We start from the raw sequence: 19,412 nt of genomic DNA, 5'->3' as shown, positions 1-19,412 counted from the left end.
GGACATAAAGAGCATTTGCTGAGCGCACAAACAATCCTAAGTATGCAACAAAGATGTGACTTTGGTCGACCTAATAAGAAAAGGGGGGAAATGTTATGGAAAACCTCTCCTGTTCTTATGACTGCTGTTAAAGAGGCACTGAAGACAAATTGAAGCTAGCCGATATCACCAGATGACAGCGCTCTAATGACAGAGACTGATTTCACTGAAAACGGACATTTACAAATTATAAACGGCAAAAAATAAAATTCACATAGTAATATTCACATGACATGCAGTGATGGCGTAGGCGTCCGCCTCGCGTGCACGGGGTTCGAATCCTGGTGCTGCGCAATTCTCCACTGGGTTCGGAAAAAAAAAATCCACGTGTCGATGGAATTGCATAACCAGGCCTGGGATGCGGCCTGATCTCGGTGACCAGAACCGACAGAACCTCTTATGTACATCCATTTTCTCACAGTTTGGTTTGGGTGTCCAGTGCACCTTTTCTATCCTCATAACCAATTTATTTAACCGGAGCTTTCTCACCCACCTTCGCAGGGTCCACCCAACAGTGTGGGCAGAGGTACTTTGCACCTGGGGCCAGGCCGCCACTTGCAGTGCACTCCAGGTGGTAGTAAGCACGGCAACATGGGCAGCGCACCACCTCCTCAACAGCTGTGCCCAGCGCCAGGCCACCACACAGGCACTGCACCCGAGTGCCTTGTGGGAGGTCAGCCAAGTCTTCCGCCATGGGGTCATCCCCATCAGACAACTCATACTCGTCTGTGTCACTTGCTTCGGCCTTTACCAATGAAAATGAGAGAAAAGGATACACTGCCACTGGTGCTCAATGGGGAGTGCATCTGTACATGCACATTTCTGCCAGTTCCGCACTGAGGAGCACGTCTGAACTTTCCCGTGCACAAGGTGGACCGATTTCTCTAACTGCTGCCCCTGTCAAAACTTACCATACACTGCATCTGAGAATAATTCAGTCTTGTTGGCGAAAAGATACAAAGCGGGAGAGACAGTCTTTGCTATGTCATACCAACTAACCCAAAGTGCCACCTTAGTCTTGTTGGGTTAGCACTACGGCTTGGCTCCACCTCCCTGATCTTTTGCAACAACTGTATGTGGAGCATAGCGTAACAGCTATTGTTTGGTCCTAGCACTATGCAACAAAGCGTAAATGTTTGTCAGTTTTTCATATATAAGCTTCACCATTTATTAATGATAACAAAAAAAAAACCTTGCCTGAACAGCAATAGCCCTAAATGCAGCTATACAAGCTAAAAGGAAATAATACTGCCAAGACTGAGTGCACAGGATCTAGAAGCTCTGTGAGGCATCTTTTGTCATCACTTATGGTTAAAAGATGAACCCCGCAGCTCACTTGGAAGAAAATTAACCACTAACACAAAATGTAAACTAAATGGACACCGTGGTCCCAGGTTTGTGTGTGCCATGGCCAATCACCTCACTAAACGTATCACCCACCAATGAGTCACTGAGGATATCCGCTGTTCATCCTTCACTGCTTGTTTTAAGGCTGGCGGTGGTTACACACTGCTAGCTAGTGCTCGTAACAGTGGCTCTATAACAGCAAACTGCATGACTCGACATCATGCACTATTTCCGACAAACTTCTCCCAGGCACAGCTGGTAAAAACCACAGCCAATAAAAACTCAAAAGCAGCGATGCAGAGCCATATTATCTGAGTCTAGCCTATGTAAGTGGGCTTCACACTCACTGATGCTGGATCAAAACTGGGCATGGGATGGTGAAGGATGCAGGCCAGAAACTCCACCGTCTTTCCAAGTCCCATTTCATCAGCCAGGATGCCACCAGGTCTGGCTGTGAGCGCAAAGTCGATCTTCTCCCCTACAAAGCTGCAACATTAGAGTAGACCACTCTATGCAGGGCCACTTGCACTTCACCATTTGAACGCAAGTTTAAAAAACACAGAAGACAAACTAAAGCTGGCCTCTATCGATTGATTACTATGTCCTAATGACAAAGAGAATACATTCACTCAAAACTGTTTGAAAAATTTTTTTACAATTAAAAACTACTATTGCTGCCGCAGGCTGTTTTCACAAGCAAGTTGTGCTGACGTTAGATACTCTTATCTCAGACGCTACAGCCGGTGATCATGGAGTCCATAATTTTCTCAATGTCATCATCAACACTACAAGTTTTGAAAAGTGGCGGGAAAAAATGCCCATTTCAAACTCCGAATTTTTCAGCCCCACACAGTATCGCACAACATGGGCTTGTCAAAAAATGCATGTAGTCCCGAAAATCCCAAACACAAATTTTAGCAATGGGAGGCTGCACTGTCCAGCTCAAGCCTAGGAGACCAAAGACAGCTGGTTCACCAGGTGCAACAAACAGCCAAGTCTGCAGGAGCCATGGACTATGGGCACCTCCCAGTTTGGGGGGTGCAAAGCTCTTTATTGAATAAAATTTTTATCATCATCAGCAGCAGCAGCAAAAAAATGCCCTTTTCTGCTAAATGAACACTAATGAAGCCACAAGAATCCAACCCAAATTTTACTAAGAGCAAAAAATTCATGGGTAATCAATGCAATTGATGCATAAAGAATGCATGAGCGTGTGAGTTCAGATTTCACAAGCATTTTGTGTTGATGAACTGAATTCATTCAACCCAGTGACATCTTAAGTTTTGTGTTGCCCTGCTACGGTAGTTAAAATCTCCTGCCATGCTGTGTGACTTGATCCATACTCACCAGATAGCGCTTCCTTGCCCCTTTCTTTTTGGGCACAAGTGCCTGCGTGCTTTTGCATTTGGAAGTAGACGAATGTTGATGAAGGCAATGAGTGCCAAAACACAGCGCAAAAGGCGCAGATGATAGGTGATGAATACGACGATACCCAAGAACAGCGTGACAGGCTGGCAGTACAACGCACAAGGCGAAAGGCTATGTCAATGCCCAAGTGGCCTAAAGCAGAAGCCAGCAAAGTTGACCTGTTCGTACCACCACGGGTCTGAATCCCGCACGAGACGATAAGTACGGTAAGTTAATTTTCTGGTTTCTCGGAGGCTGGTGACTGTTTTCGTTTGCATAAGTGTCCTAATACTAACGCATTAAAATTCAGTGGAGCTGCTCTGAGTGTCCCTTTAACATTCACAAGCATCATCAAATGTACCAACTGCTAGTTAATAAAGCAGCCAAGACTACCACAACGTGCTGGTTAAAAGGCCAACACACAGATGGCTCCAGACACAGCAAGTACTAGCTGGACACAACATCACAAATTGAGGCAGTGAGCTCTGCCTAAGGTCCAGGTAGCTCAAAATAAAGCTGTCAAGGGCGTGTTATGCGTGTGAATACAGAAGAAAGCAGACGGTAGGATAGACACCACCAAAGCCAAAATTTTAGAGCTCCGCATGTAACATGCAGGTGCCATTGGTTCAGTCCCCACATCTTCTACTTCCAATCCACCCTTCTACTGAATGACAATACCCACTCATTTCACCTCACCAAACTAAGAAGCACTGCATCTTCTGATGGTACTTGTCTAGGTGTCAGTACCTGCCGAGATCTTGCACTCATGATCCAACACACTAGCCATGGAGGCTTTGTGCTACTAAACTCACCACAGAACTACAGACAAACACCTTTCCTAGCCTGTACTTGTACAACCTCATCCACTCCTCTAGATACCACCCCACTTGTCCCTGGTGTGACGGTAAGCCCACCCTATTCCACATTTCGTGGAGTTGCGCAAGAAAACCATCCCCTCTAACAACATCACAGACTTCATATGAGCAGTGGGAGGCAGCCCTGACCAGCAATGGTTTGGAGGACCAACCTCAGCCCATCCTACGGGTCCAAACATCAGCGCAAGCCACCGGAGTCCTGAACCTTCTCACCTGACTCGTCCAACAATTAAAAAGCTTATAAAGAGAAAACTTTCTCTCTCTCTCTCTCTCCTTTGCTTTGTAAATGGGTGCAGAGCAGCATTCGAGCATGCAAATAAACCAATACATTGGAGAATAAATGTTACAAGAAATATTGTAACTGCAAAATGTGTTCCATTTGAAAGGGCACCACTTCTAAAATATAATATTGCAAGACAATTATTCAAAGCATTTAATAAAAAGAGCCAGCAACTGCCTTCAGACACTTTTTGATGCTTTTGCTTTCCTTTTGTCATTTCAAGAACACTGACAAATGACACACTGAAAGCTGAGGCTCACTACCAGCACATGTGCTACCGGGCCAGTAATATGCCATCATGCTTTACCAATTTTTTTTTTTCCATGTATTAGCAACCTCGCACAGTACACAACTATATGCGTTCAGATCACGTTGCCACTGCTCCAGCAGTGTGTTGCAGTGTGTTCCTTAGCAGTCTGCTTTCCACCGTACTATGGAGGTATCACGGACAGTGCCATCGTGACTCTAGATCAGGGGTTTGCATTAGCAGAAGGAAGCTTAATTAAAGGTCAGTCTAACCCAGCCGTGCACCTGTGCTTACCTTGTGTGCACATATGCGGACGCCAAATGCCATGAAGCTAGCTAAAGCCCTTAATATACCTGGTGCTATAAAAAGCGCTTCCCAGACATGCATGCTGACATGCCACTGAAAGATATCCTTAAAAAACCTAGTTGGGCTACTTGATGCATTGCTTCTATGAGGTAAAAATTAGTTCCTCGACACTGATTTGCAAGTTGCAAGTAGTCTGTACCCTCTCATCTCTCTTCATCATGTCGTCTTATAGCCATTTTTAGTCTCCATAGATCACAGGAATGATGACAGTGACCTAACCTAACCTAACCTAACCTAACCTTCAAATGGCTGCAGCAAATCAAAAGCCAGCTTTTGAATAGGCTCATACATTCTCTGGCGTACTTGGAAGCAGAAAAGTCAGCTTGAATGTTTGCGAAAACATGATCTATCAACTGGGCAACTTTGTCCACCACTTTCAGAAACTGCTGAAGAGCCCTGAAGGGTTCGAGATATGTGTCATTTGACCAAATCAGCAGTGGAATTTCCCAAAAGTGAAATCTAAGACTATGCAAAGTTTTCCTTTTATTTCGGCTGAATTTCTTATTCCATAGCCCACTGTACATGCTGCACATCATAATCACATCTATCAGGAGCAATGCACAACAGTTGTCCCTTCCCAAAAATGACAGATAAAAATTTTCAGCCAGAAGTTGTGCAGATGTGGACTTGTGAGAGCAGAATTTTTTATTTCCGCAATAACAAGCTACAAGCTCATCCTGTCAGCAGAAGCAAGATTTCTACATTTTGCCACAACATGCAAAAATGAATGCCTATCTTGCTCCCACCAGATAATAATTGTATTTGGCATCAAGCCCATGCAACCAGATTTCAGCTTCAACCAGCACTTACAAGGCAAAAAAATTATACAAAAGGAAAAAGCCACACTTACAAGCCTCCGTATTTGTTGTAGTAGAGAACTTTCCCATGCCTGTCAACGAGCTGAGAGTAGAGAAAGTTGTCAACGGTAACCACAGACTGTGGCTGCAGCTCTCTCCTCAACATCCATTTCACAACCTCTCGCTGGTATGGGCGTAGCGTCACATTTAACATTGGATGCTGCACATCTGCCCCACACAACACGTCATCTTCGCCTGTGGTTGCTTGCGAGGATTGTGCAGCAGCAACCCTCGTGTAGAGAAGGTCAAAATCCTGCCTTTGAAGTTGGTGTGTTTCGAGTTGCCCTGTTGAAGCAAATAAACTTTGAGACCAGTAAGCTGGGCTAGTAGATCGTTATTATATGTTGCATGTTTAGCACTGCAAGAACAGTGGAACTAAATATAGGCATGCACAAACCTAAGACCACTACACTCAAACTAAGATTTTATACAGAAATATGATACAGAACTGAACAGCTGAGGTAGAGTTCACGGAGAAAACAATCAAGGAAAATTTCAGTCAATGTCCAGCGTTTTTCTTGAGCGCGCCTCTTTTCGGTCTCACCCTTTTGTTAAATGTGGTCCATAATGAATATTTACTCTTATTTTGTATTTTACAATCATGATGACTCGATTTTAATGGCACAAGGGCAACTTGGCCAAAGAGTGCTATCACTAACACTCTTGGTCCACACAAGGTGTGGTCAAAGCCCCGTTTTCCCATGTACTTCATCCCAAAGAACCCAAGCCCCAGGCCAAGGGAAACCTTGTACCCGCTGGAAAACCAGCAGCATGGGGGTCAAACCTGCCACCTCCCACACACAAGGCAGATGCTCAAACCACTATACTCCATCTCACAAGTTGTTTGCAACACTGTGGATGCTATGCAGACCTGAACCTATCAGAAAGGCCTGCGCTGCATTAATGTGTTCCTCTGAGCCCGTCGTCCCACGACTGGTGACTCCATCACTGGGAAGTAAACAGCACAGTATTCAGCTGCCGCATGCAGGAGACTCAGCAGACTCTGTCGACGCCATGTTTGCAAATGGCAGTGCAGCACTTTGCCGCAAGCCTCGGCAGTGCTGTGTTCATGCGGACTTTCTCTGCTAATTTAACCGGAGAATGAAACGCTCCCTGTATTTCAAAAAAAAGTTAGAACTACCTTTCGAATTGCTGCAATAATTGTTTGAAAAATAGTTCAGCACTGTTCAAACATTGAGGCACATTAATGAGATATCATTAAAAGCCTCATAGGGGAAAAAATGTCATGTCGGTCATAATGTTTGTCCACTGGCTGAAGGAAAGCGACGTCACTTCCAATAAAGGTATGAACAGCTTATAATGCTACCACACTGCCAATACATAAGGTAATTAGGTGTCTCTGCACATTTTCTTGCTGTGTTCCTGCAGACCTGATTGGACAAAGAGAGCTGTAGCTTCTACAGTGCTTCAGACAACTTGTGACATGGAGTATAGGCCACCATTGTGGTATTATTCCATACTTCATTCAACAGACGGCACAAAGCACTGCAAAACGCAAGGTCAGGTTTCTACTAGTACAAGTGCTGCACCATGCACAACCAGCATTTCATTTGCAACTTGAACCTACAACCTAAGCTTCAATGTCAAGATGAAATTTTGGTGCAATCAAATCCTCCTTATGCTTATTTGTCATTTAATTTCACTAATCTGGCATACATACAGCGACAGTTCTTTGCTCAAGCACCCATGAAACAATCTGAGAAGTCTAAAGGTTCCATGCAACCCAGTTTAAGAACCCCTGCAATAGAATGCACTGCTTTAACATTAGCAGTACATCCTCCGTATGAACCAGCATGACATTTGACGTACTTGCAGTATGAGTGATGCCAAGGAAATGATGAACAAGAGTCTGCATTTCACAGTTTGCATAGTTTCGTGGTGAGTCACTGGGGTGGGACAGGCGGTACACACTTGACGGTGGAAGCACCACATCTAACACAATGTGCGTGTCTACCACTTCAGCCAAGATTAGCCAGGCACATCTTCTGTATGACAGAATAAGCCGCAGCTCCTCGGCAATAGGCATTGTTCCACTCAATAACAGCCACTGCAAAGGATGACAAAAGGCATGAACAACAGAGTTGCAAGGAAAATAGGTCTCCCAAAATTCTGCCAGATAATCACTCTCATTGTTGACGGAGACACCAAGTTGCGCTCTGTATTTCTATGTGCACAACAATGTGTATGGCCTTCTGAATGACAGAAGTGGAGAAAATATGCCTCAGTGTACCTTAAATAATTTCTAGCAGTACTTTTTACCCTCAATAGTTAACGGTATAAGTTTCAGTGGGCTGCAACATTATATGAGGGTACATAAAAGCCACATATAACGTTTGTTCACAAAATGCCAACTGTTTTGCTGGTTCATCGCCTTCTGCAAACAACAGAAACGCAATGAGTCGCATGGACTCATAGAGTAGGCGACAAGGAGGCAAATCAGTCACCGTCATGTAGGCGCTCAGAATTGTGACAATTTAGTGTACCCTATATTGATGGAACAAGCTGCTGTATCCAAAACCAGAAATCTTCACGAGAAACACCGCCATAATAAATTGTTTAAAGTATGCTGGGGCATATATTCTCCAGTTCTGTCGTTCCCAAGGCCATGTGCACCATTATAGGACCTGAAAACTTGGTGCCCCTACTCCTTTAAAGCGTGCAAATTCCAGGATTTGACAAGGCTTGTCAGTTGAATGAACCAACAAAGGCAGCAATGCATAAACTGAAACCGTGACATCAACACATATTATATGATGCACACAGAAAAGCTTTTTCCGAGATGGAGCCAATGCGTACAGGTCCTCTCAAATGTACCCTTTATTTTTGTCCATTCTCCTGCGTGAAGCTTACCAACAGTTCTAAAATCACGACTTGCCTCTCACTCGCTTACACTCTGTACAAGTTTCCATGCACTAGCGGGCATAAATATCAGCTTCATTTACTCAGGGAGAATGCGCACTTTGCAATGACCAAAAAAGCTTAGAAGAACATGATTTCAAAGAAACAGAGAGCTTTCCCCTGGCATTCACAACCAACAACAAGCTCACTTTCACCACATGACTGTGCACAAGTCCTGCCAAGCACTGCACAAGTTAGCCTGACCGTATACCTTTGTTACCACGTACCAAGTTTTATTCTTAACACCTTCAAATCACTGAACATCATGCACAATCAGGCTGCAATGTGAGGAATGTGGTGGCAAAACAGAACCAAGTGCAAGTTGTCTTCTTCATTTTAGGCAAAGAAGATTCGCACAAATCAGCAACTAAGCGCACATCATACCTGGTCATTCAAGTTGTAAACAATATGGCAATCAGCTTGTTCATTCTTGCATGCGATGAAAAGTTTGCGGCTGTTTCTCAGCACGCTCTCCAGCATTCCATCACCCATCTCCAGAGTAGACTGAGCTGTCAAATCCACGCGTCCAATGCAAAACAAAGACCGCTCAGCATTTCTGTGTTCATCAGGATGATCGACTTGCAGCACGCAACTGTAGTTGTCCAGAATCTGCTCCAGTTCTACATCGGAAGGCGATTTTCCGCCCTTGCCTGAAAGAAATTTGAGCTCTGTAGGTTACCGGCAAATTTTAGCACTGTATGTAGCGCCATAATTTTAAAGAAAATGCGGCCAACTACACCCGCTTCCGCAAGAACACCCAGTCTGCTTCGCATATGTCGGGTACACTGATACATATTAAAAGCCGGCGCCCAGAAAAAGGTTCAGGTTCAGCACTCGACGTCAATCTTGATACCGACATGACGGACGATTAACAAAGAAAATGGTGCTCAGTGACAAAGCGCTAGCGCAGGCTGCACAATACACATACGACATTCATTACTCATAAAGATATACGTTTAACATGCAACTTACATGGGTGAGTTTGCGGTAAAAGTGTGGCAACGAATGTGCGAATGCTAAAGTGCAGTTACAAAGAACACAAAATGTAATACAGCGTTTTCATACTAAAGTGGCTTGAGTCAATCATTTAATTTGGAAACTATTAACTATTAACTATCGACGAAAACATCGGCCACTTACTTTTCCGTTTTTTTGGAAAACTCGGCGCGGGAGGAGCATCATCTTCGAAGTCGTCAATGATCAAATCACCGCTTGAAAGACGAAGTGCTTCTCCAGAACTTTGCCCGAATTGCACGCATTCGTTGTCAGTACTTGGCTGCAACCGCTTCGGAATCGTGGTCTTCCTGCGCGAGGACATCTCTCAGCTTACAGGTGAGCGATAAACCGCATTCACCACGAAAAGTTTAATCGGCGAAACCGCGACCACCTAGAAGTCAGCGTGCGCGCGACGCGGTCAGAACAAAACATAACAAAGAACCAAAACTATGCTGTAGGCAATAAACTAGCGCTCTCTATTGCAGTGGGTGGCTAAATAGTTAACGATAAATAGCTATAAGACTATTGAAATTACTTCGCACCATAAATAGTGCCCGGAAGCACAAAATAAATGTCTTGAGCATTCAACTAGCTGCATTGGGTTTATAAAACGCTGTGACAGCCGGCCAGACGTGTCGCCATCATAGCTCAGTGGTTAGAGCACTGGTCTTGTAAACCAGGGGTCGTGAGTTCAATCCTCACTGGTGGCTAGCATTTTTTTTTTTTTGTTTTTGTATTTTGCAGAACTGTTGTATACACGTTGGGCAAGCGTCCAAACATTTGCCGTTGAGGTCTAGCCAGTCATGCAACAGAACTACCCGACATTTGCTGCTTCGTTCTTGAGTTCTGTGTATCCAATGGTGTTATTGAACAAATGCTGAGGCTCTATCGCCGCTCTGTGGCCCCAGTTCGCTGCCTATATCCAAAATTTAGCTAGCTTCTGCGTTATAATTTTCGCTGTAGCTGACCTCGCTCCGAAATTAAATGAAAATTGTTTTCCGGGAAAGGAAATGGCGCAGAATCTGTCTCGGCGGACACTTGAACCACGCCGTAATGGAAGGGATAAAGGAGGGAGTGAAAGAGGAAAGGAAGAAATAGGTGCCGTAGTGGAGGGCTCAGGAATAATTTCGACCACCTGGGGATATTTAACGTGCAGCGACATCGTGCAGCATACGGGCGCCTTTGCGTTTCGCCTCCATCGAATTAACGCTGCCGCCGCGGTCGGGATCGAACCCGGGTATTCCGGATCAGTAGCCGAGCGAATATGGTACGTCTCTACACTGCTTTGTAGAGGCCACTTGGCATCTTCCCAGACGCCGTTAGCTCCGGCTCTCGTCAATGCACGAAATTCTTCTTCATCGGTGGGAAAACCATGCTTGGTGACGAGGTTGCATATGGCTCGACCACCCAAGACGTCCCCCCGTGTATCAATACGTCCCTTAATACCCCAAAAAACGGCCTCGAGCCCCCCTTTCTGAGTAAACAGCTCATTCATTCATTCATTCATTATGCCAGTGGACTTTTGCCCGAGGCAGGGACGCCTTGGCTACCAAACACTCCACGCCCACAGACGTACCAGCGCCTATAATCAAGTGCATGTGTGAGGCGGGGCTTCACACTCGACTTGTCACCTACCCTCTAAATTTCCAACCTGTACCCATGGATGCCTTCATCCCTATGACTTGGAGCCAAAGTATTTCTTCGCCCAGAGGTTCCTATTCTTCTCATCCCCCAGCTACGGCCACAGGCCTTCCTCTGCGGCCGCAGAACACTAGTTTTACAAGCAGCAGTAGAAGGTCATTTCTCTTCTTTTTTTATTTCATATTTTCACGTTCTGTGCTTGCTTAAAGGTATATTGACTTCATTCTCATTCAAGCTCACATTCTAGAAGGTCGTCACCTTGGTCATGCAGAACCATACATTTGGGCATCTGCTGGCAAGAAAATTCATTCATTCAGTAAGGTGAACGGGGAGGTTTATGTGAGGGTTGAGACGCCGCACTCCGAAACAGCAGGGCACTGAGCTTGCGCTTGGTGTTGCCACTGGGGCCGTCCAGTCTTCACTGCGGAGGGCAGAGGTGAGGCACGGATGCTCGTCGTTGTTGCATCTTCGATTATTGAAGGCTAGGTGAAGCAAAGTTACAGCGAAGCAAACGGAAATGGCTTTATATAGAATATTTACATGGTAGTACAAAGGTACGGCACGGCCAGAGGTGAGACAGCTGTCATATCTCCTTCCATTTCCCGACAGCCAATTATTTTTAATGCAAAAGCATTACCATAGTCCCATTACGAGAAAAGAGGCGGTGTGGTCGTCCTGATACTGAAAATTTCAGCGATGGCAAGAGAAATAAGGTGACGTCATCAAGCGGGCGTAGGACGCGCACAACACCACCACTGTAGACAATCCGATGCAAGTCCTTCGTCTACATATGCTCACGAATGGCTGACTGAAATGTGGCGCCAGTTTTCCCGACACTCGCACCAAGATTGCAATGCAACCGTTGGTCGCACAGGCTTGCTAAGCATCTGAGACTCGTCCATGACAGCTGACGTGATATGGCATGGTCTTACGACCCCCTATCGGATGTTCTTAATGTCAAAGGTCACCCAATGTCAAAGGTCAAATAAAGGTTATGTGTCAAGGTCAGGGGGTCAAGGGTTCGACACCATAACTGTACCACATATGGTCATACACAGCTAACGTGGTTGGGCTGAAGGTCGTTCAAGGTCAATCTCTGGCCTACGCGACCACGGCATTACCTCGCTTGCGAAGCTTTTCCCTGCAAAATCGAAGTGAAGTCAAACAAGTCGAATGCTGGAGTAAGTGCACGCTATTTCAATTGAAACTTTTTCCGGAAAACGATATATTCAGATACTTCACCGTTCGGATCAATCTAGGGACAGCGATGGCTGGGCGACGATGGCCAGCGATGCGCAATTCGTTTCAGAAGAATTAACTTTTAGCAAGCGAAGCTGCCACAGATCAGTGACCGTCTTTGTCGTGTTCATAGCTGCTGTCGTTGCAGCATTTGCGGGGCAGCTCTTGGTCTCGGTTGTCGCAAAATGCTTCAACAGTAGAAAAAAAAGAGAAACGCTTCGACGCCGCACAATATCAGCGTCGGTTTGTTTACATCTGACCGCTGACTGTTCTGCGGAGCTGTCATTTGGCAACCGAATAAAAATTAGTTTATAAGCTAGCTAATGTGGCATAAATTTTTCATTTAAATCACGAAGATATTTTCGTTTATTTCGAGTTTTTATGCGTTGTTTTTTTCAAAGCATGGTCAGTGCGAGGTTGTTCTCAATGGCCCTTGAGATTCCAATGGCCATTCGCGAACCATCATTGAGTCGATGTCCATCGAGTTCAATGGTCATTGAAAACCGCCGTGTGGCACTGGCCGATCCCCATTGAGTTCGATGCCCATTGACTCAATGGACATTGAAACTGCCCGTATGACAGGGGTATTAAGTAAGTCTCTGCCGATTTTTTAAAAACCTAGGCCGGCCGAGGGAGGACAGAAGGGGTAATGTCGTGACAACGTCCCGCAACAAACCCCTCCGTTCATGTTTAATGCGGTCGATGAGGTATAATGATGGGGGTAGGAAAGCAATAAGGGGGTGCAAGTTGTACGGGTTTACGTCGAGGCGGCGCCGGTGGTCTTCTTCAAGCGGCTTCGATAGCAGTCCGGTTCTCATTCTCCTGCAGGTAGTGGCAGTGCTGTTTCATACGGTTGGGGGGGGGGGGGGGGGGGGGGGGGGGGCTGTGAAGACTCTTAAGAACGAACGTTAAGCGACTAGATCGCCTCTCGACTCTCGTTGTAGATGTGGGTGCGGTATTACTGCGTGGTTGTGTGCTGCAGCTGGCTGTTAGCCCAAGTTCGATGGTAGACCAGTGTATACGTGCCACCACATGTAGTGACTAGTGGCGCGCAGTTTAAATCCCTCCTGATCGCCGCTGCAAACGTGGTGCCAGTGTCATTGTCCATGGTACAGGGCGGCCTCAGTTTAAGTGCGTAGACCGGTGTGTTGGTCCTGTGCGGCCAGTATACCTGGAGTTGACGATGACTTCTGCCAAGCTCTTTGGTATTGGTCGGGAGGGGCTAGGGATCAGTTACCCTGGTTTCTTCCCATGGTGCTGTAAGGCGATCCAATGCAGGCAGAAATCTCGCCAAAGATACGAGTAAGAAGGCAATGTCCAGTGGGTGTGTCGCAGGCGAGTTTCATATGGTTGGCCCTGCACAGCGATTAGAGCATCCACGAGTGGACTATAGCTGGGCGAATCGAGGAAGTTCATTCATGCACGTGGGTAGGCCGGTTTTCACTCTCAAGGCAGAGTTGTAAAGTGTGCCGAGTCTCTTGCAGTTGGCAGCGGTCAAATCGTAATAAGGGGCGCCGTAGCGGCGCTTATCGAGCAGGACAGCGACGGTTAGGCGACGAGCTATCTCCGTCCCTTCGCCACCACTCTTGTTAGAGAGCCGTTTGATCAGACTGGCGTACGTACTCTCCTGCCAGCCCCCTTCAAGAAAAGTTGGAACTCACTGCTAATGAAGCAGGAACGGACAGCACGGGAAGCTCTCGTTAGAGGGTCCTTAGAGGTCACCCCTGTATGGGGTCAAACTGAGGCTCAGCCACCTACAGTCAACAAGTTCTTGGCAATAAATGCATGTTTATCTCTTGAGCAGGTGGAGCGCTGTGGTTTCCACTGAGATTTTAGCTTTTGGATCCAAGTTTTAGCCGTACCTAGTTGGTTTATGGGATTGCCAAATTATATTCGCTGAGCCGTTCGTTTTCGGTTTAATTTTTTTTTTAATTGGGGTGGTAAAATCGTTTTTTTTTTCAGAGTTTATATTAGGGTAGAAATCGGCCTTTTTCAGAATTTTCCTCAGAATTCACGCTTTTTCTTCGGGTTATATTCCGCAAAAAAAAAAGAAAGTCATAAAGAGCAGTGAAAAATCGCCATTGAAAATCGAAAGCTCACCATGCGCGGAAATCGTGATCAGCAGAAGCTGTTAATTACAGTCACTTGTGTTTCAAGACCGTTGGCTCTTACTCATTACGTTTCTCGATTTCTTGGGATCTGCTACCACCTCCCTTCGGCTGTGAAATTTTCTGTCCGAGGAATTCAAGATGGCGGCCCCCATAGTAAATCGATATAGCAACCCAAAATGGTGATTGATTGAGGACGTCATTAGTATATCGAATTGGTGATTGATTGGTGACGTCACTAATGTATCAATTGGTGACTAATTGGTGACGCAAGTTATAAATCGAATATGTCAAATTCGTATTTCCATTGGTGTACCTCACTTTAGTCTCATTCATATCAATTCGAGTAAACCAAACTGCTAACTCTCGTAAATTCAACGTCATCCAGAAGGTGGCGGCATCTTTTTTATCTTTTTAATGAGAAGAGCTCTGCTTTGCTTATGCTACGTCCAAATATGGGCAGGCAGTCGGCATCAACACCGAATGATCTTCCTCCTGGCTAGCAGGGAAGGCCGTACCGTCAGGAATTGCAGCCCAGCCGATCGCGCTTTCCGTCTGATTTTCATAGAAACCTCATATATCACCAGGAGTCCTCATACCACTCTTGGCGCAGTGATGCTGTGGTTAAGCGATGCGCCACTTCCCAGCGATGGCAGGAGCTGCCACCGGTGCGACCCAGGTTGCTCATCCCGAGCAACCTCTCGCGACTAATCAATAATTTAACTTCCACCCAGCTGCCACGAGCTCCTTAATTAACGCTGTCGCGTTAAAAAACACTGCATCTTTTCGATAATTGGTTTTTTGGGGAAAGGAAATGGCGCAGTATCTGTCTCATATATCGTTGGACACCTGAACCGCGCCGTAAGGGATGGGGATAAAGGAGGGAGTGAAAGAAGGAAGGAAGAAAGCGGTGCGTAGTGGAGGTCTCCGGAATAATTTCGACCACCTGGGGATCTTTAACGTGCACTGACATCGCACAGCACACGGGCGCCTTAGCGTTTTGCCTCCATAAAGACGCAGCCGCCGCGATCTTTTCGACAGCTCTCCTTTTCGAGGCACATTGAAGGCAGGTTATAAATCCGGATTTCGCGCATATTAAGGTGTGGTGCGTGTGCGATTGGGGCACCCTTTTTTTGTTTTCACGAAAAGTGGGACTGTTACCTGGAAACCAGGTCTGTGTGCAATGAAGGGCTACCTTTTACTGTCTTTTTTTGCGGCACCTTTTACTGCGACAGCGCGCCTGCCGGCAAAAAGTACTGTCGAGCGCGTTTTCACTAAGGGGCTTTTTCGGGTATAGAAATCGGGTTTAAAGGGGCCCTGAAACACCTTCTGAGGAGAGCGCATAAACTCGCTCAATCAATGCACCGTGTTGTCATGAACACCTGAGCCAATTAATACTCTTCTACTCAGCAGAGAACCCACAGTTGCACGCAAAAGTTGGCGAGCCCTTTCTTGGCGACGGGAGCTGCGTATGAGCAGTGGCACAGTGGACTAAATGTATCTAGTTCACTGCAGCAGTGGCAAGCGCGCAGCCGGGTAGACCATTGCGCGTGCGCAAGAGGCGTACGTAAAACCGCTTTACGTCTCCACTATAGTCGCATACAACTTAATTCTGACAGTCAGGACCGCCGCACAGAATTCCTCCTCGACAAAAATAAGTCCGTTGTTAAAACTCATCTTGTTACCTAAACGAGAAGCTAATCACAAGAAAAAAATACAAGCTCTAGAATTTCGATACCTGGCTTGTTTAATAAAGTTGATTTCACTTACTGTTTTTTTTTACTTAGCTGTGAAACAGACATTCAGTTGACCTGGACTTGACATGGTGTAGAAATAGGAGCGGATTTAGGTTGGGGGCGGGGTGCCTCCTCTTAGCTAGGAATGTTCTTTGGCAAAACCATGAAAACCCTATTTTTTGTCATGAAACCCGCCGCGGTGGCTCAGAAGTTAGGGGCGCTCGACTTCTGATCCGGAGTTCCCGGGTTCGAACCCGACCGCGGCGGCTGCGTTTTTATGGAGGAAAAACGCTAAGGCGCCCGTGTGCTGTGCGATGTCAGTGCACGTTAAAGATCCCCAGGTGGTCGAAATTATTCCGGAGCCCTCCACTACGGCACCTCTTCATTCCTTTCTTCTTTCACTCCCTCCCTTATCCCTTCCCTTACGGCGCGGTTCGGGTGTCCAACGATATATGAGACAGATACTGCGCCATTTCCTTTGCCCAAAAAACCAATTATTATTATTATTTGCCATGAAGGAAATCCTGGAAATGCATTGCTATGACTACCCCTTGTACGCAAACGTGCCTCGACTTAGTACTACTAGTAAGTCGCCGCCATAAGCGTAGGCCAAAACTCAGAAGAGAGCACCACATGATAATTTTGACGCCTGCCCCCCCCCCACCCCCCCCCCCCCCCCCCCCCCCCCCCCAAAAAAAAAAGTGGCTGTAGCTCAACTCAGCTGAACCAGGACATACAAAGCGAAAGCTCCGTTAAGCATGGCTAGACACGGTTTAGCTTTGGTTCATCTTCATGTTTTCGACTTCAGCGAGTCCAAATCACGTGATGTATCACGTGCCACAAGTGCAAGAGCGAGCGTCCAGAGCGGCCAGCGCCAAGCGCAGGAGCTAATCACGTGACATATCACATGCCACAACTGGCGATGAGGAGCGGCCGAGCAGCAGCCAGCGCCGGGGCGGACGTGACTGCCAAGCGCGCAGCTATGGCGTCCATGAAGATGGTTTAGTTTGTGGGAGTTTAACGTCCCAAAGCGGACTCAGGCTATGAGGAGCGCCGTAGTGAAGGGCTCCGGAAATTTCTACTAACTGGGGTTCTTTAACGTGCACTGACATCGCACAGTAGACAGGTCTCTAGAATTTCCCTTCCACCGAAATTCGACCGCCGCGTCTTTCGGGTCGGCAGCTGAGCGCCATAACCACTGAGCCACCGCCGCGGCCCGCGTCGATGAAGATCGAGGCGCCTGCAACGCGCGGTTTTGCGAATGCGGCACGCCTCCCGTTAGAAGTCAAATCCAAGAGCCAGATGACCTTCAGGCTCAGCATGAGAGGAGTCTAAAAGGAGGGCGAGGTGGTGCCCGGGATCATGCAGCTTCTGCATAGTGTACTATACCTCACACAACGTTAGGGTTTAGGGCACACTTGTCGACCCAGGACGTGTTACTGCAACTGAAGATGGAGGTTATCGATCCCCCGCGCAAACGCAACAGTAGGGCCATACTGGCGCTAGATCTTAATGGTGCTTTCGACAACGTCAAACACTCCAAGATTCTGGAAAATCTACACGGTACTCACTGCGAAAGCGTACCTTTAATTACATCAAGGCTTAATTCCTTGCAAGATAGGCAAGCGCACATCAAGATTGGCGACACGAGGTCCGAGCCCTATACCCATAGGCACCAGGGGTACACCTCAGGGAGCAGTCCTTTCTCCACTGCTCTTCAACGTTGCCCTCATGCACGTGCCGGAACAAGTTAATGTCATAAGGGGAATCCGCCACGCCCTCTACGCGGATGACATAACGATATGGGCAACGGAGGAAAACTTGGGACAGATGGAGGAGGCCCTCCAAGAGGCTGCCACTATACGGTTCAAAAAGTATGCCGAAGAATGCGGACTGCGCTGTCCCCTGGACAAGTCGGAGCTCCTCGTTCCTGCGCGGGAAGGGGCATACTGCACCGCTGGAAATCTCGATCCACGATACACCTATTCCTGAGGTGGAAAGAATACGCATTTTGGGGCTGCTTATTAACAACGAGGGTGTGAACGCAGCAGCGATCGCCAAGCTCCGAACGGTGTGCGAGCGAGTCATCCGTATGATATCTCGGATCACAACCAAGAAGAACGGTATGCACGAACAGAATACCCTTAGGCTAATACAGGCCTTTATCATCTGCAGGATAGTGTACGTGGCCCCGTACCTTCGTATGAGAAGACCGATCTAAACCACCTGGACGTTATCATTCGAACGGCTTATAAGAAGGCGCTCGGATACCCATGAAAGCATCTACGGAGCGTCTGCTAAAACTTGGGGCACACAATACTGCTGCTGAATTTATTAGCGCCCATCTTACAAGCCAGGTAATGCGACTGGCCACAACTAAGACAGGCCGCCGGGGTCTTAGAAGATGTAAACATTAGCTTTCCGCGACAAGTGGCTGGGAGACAAGATATACCTAAAGAGAGGAAGAGCAAATTCCTTACGCTTCCGCTTCCCAAAAACATGCACCCGGAGCATCGTTATGCTAGACGAGTGGCGAGGAGCAATAAGATGACCGACTGCTATTCAATAGAAAGAGCCTTCTTCGTGGGCGCTGCGGGTCCTGTAGAGGGGATATCAACAATCTCAGGACGGGCTTTCAGTTCGTAACGGAGATACACAAGCTATGGAGGGAGAAGCGATAGCCCTAGCCGCAACGCACTCCGCATCGACATACATAGTTACAGATTCCCAGGAGGCTTATAGAAACTATACGCGTGGCAGAACCACGCCGCTATCCGCAAAATTCTGAATCAATGTAGGACTTCAACTGCACGGAAGGAGCTAACATGGGTGCCAGGTCGCCAGGGAGTTGAAGGAAACGAGCGCGCACACGCTTCGGCCCGAGCTTTTCTTCCCCGGAATCCTTCTACGTCCTCCCTTACTGATTCAGACAAGCCCTCTCCTTTAACAACATATTCAGGGATATTACAGCATTTGCGCCTTGAAAGGCAGACACTCCCGAGGCCCGCTAAAGGTCTTAGTAAATCAGAAGAGTGTCACCTTCGAAGGCTACAAACTATGTCGCTTAATAATCCAGCCACGCTTCACGCCATTGAGCCCGAGTCCTTTTGGACACAGTGCAAATTTTGTGGCCAGGAGGCAAACTTATACCATATGGTATGGGCTTGTCAGGAAAATAACAGTATTGGCATAACAAATCAGCCAATGTAGGAGGGCTGGGAGCAGGCCCTGTCCAGCTCGGACCTCGTCGAAAGAAGAGCTCGGGCAGCGGCTTTTACCAACGGTGTCCTGGACTAGGGACCCGATCAGCCTTCCCTTAATCTAAGTCATTGTGGCTTTAAATAAATGTTTTCAT

At 47.0% G+C, this 19,412-nt stretch overlaps 1 protein-coding gene and 1 non-coding gene across 3 annotated transcripts in view; one reads left to right on the top strand and one right to left on the bottom strand.

Moving 5' to 3' along the window:
- Positions 1–9,765, bottom strand: part of LOC144098904 (E3 ubiquitin-protein ligase SHPRH) — a 66,724-nt gene extending 56,959 nt beyond the window's left edge. For both annotated transcript variants that reach the window (XM_077631844.1, XM_077631846.1), the window contains exons 1-6: positions 9,478–9,765; positions 8,722–8,987; positions 7,249–7,486; positions 5,412–5,703; positions 1,734–1,872; positions 533–784 (exon numbers count right to left, since the gene is read on the bottom strand). In XM_077631844.1, coding sequence (XP_077487970.1) covers positions 533–784; positions 1,734–1,872; positions 5,412–5,703; positions 7,249–7,486; positions 8,722–8,987; positions 9,478–9,655 — 1,365 coding nt within the window. In that variant the 5' untranslated portion in view covers positions 9,656–9,765. The remainder of the gene's footprint in view (positions 1–532; positions 785–1,733; positions 1,873–5,411; positions 5,704–7,248; positions 7,487–8,721; positions 8,988–9,477) is intronic.
- A 205-nt stretch (positions 9,766–9,970) lies between these two features.
- On the top strand, positions 9,971–10,043 carry TRNAT-UGU (transfer RNA threonine (anticodon UGU)). Its single transcript has one exon. It is a non-coding gene; the product is annotated as a tRNA-Thr (tRNA).
- Positions 10,044–19,412: the final 9,369 nt, after the last annotated feature.

This window comes from Amblyomma americanum, chromosome 7, assembly GCF_052857255.1.
Source record: "Amblyomma americanum isolate KBUSLIRL-KWMA chromosome 7, ASM5285725v1, whole genome shotgun sequence".
NCBI classification, from domain to species: Eukaryota; Metazoa; Arthropoda; class Arachnida; order Ixodida; family Ixodidae; genus Amblyomma; species Amblyomma americanum.
Note: the sequence above shows the minus strand (reverse complement) of the source record. Positions and strands in the feature narration are given on the sequence as shown.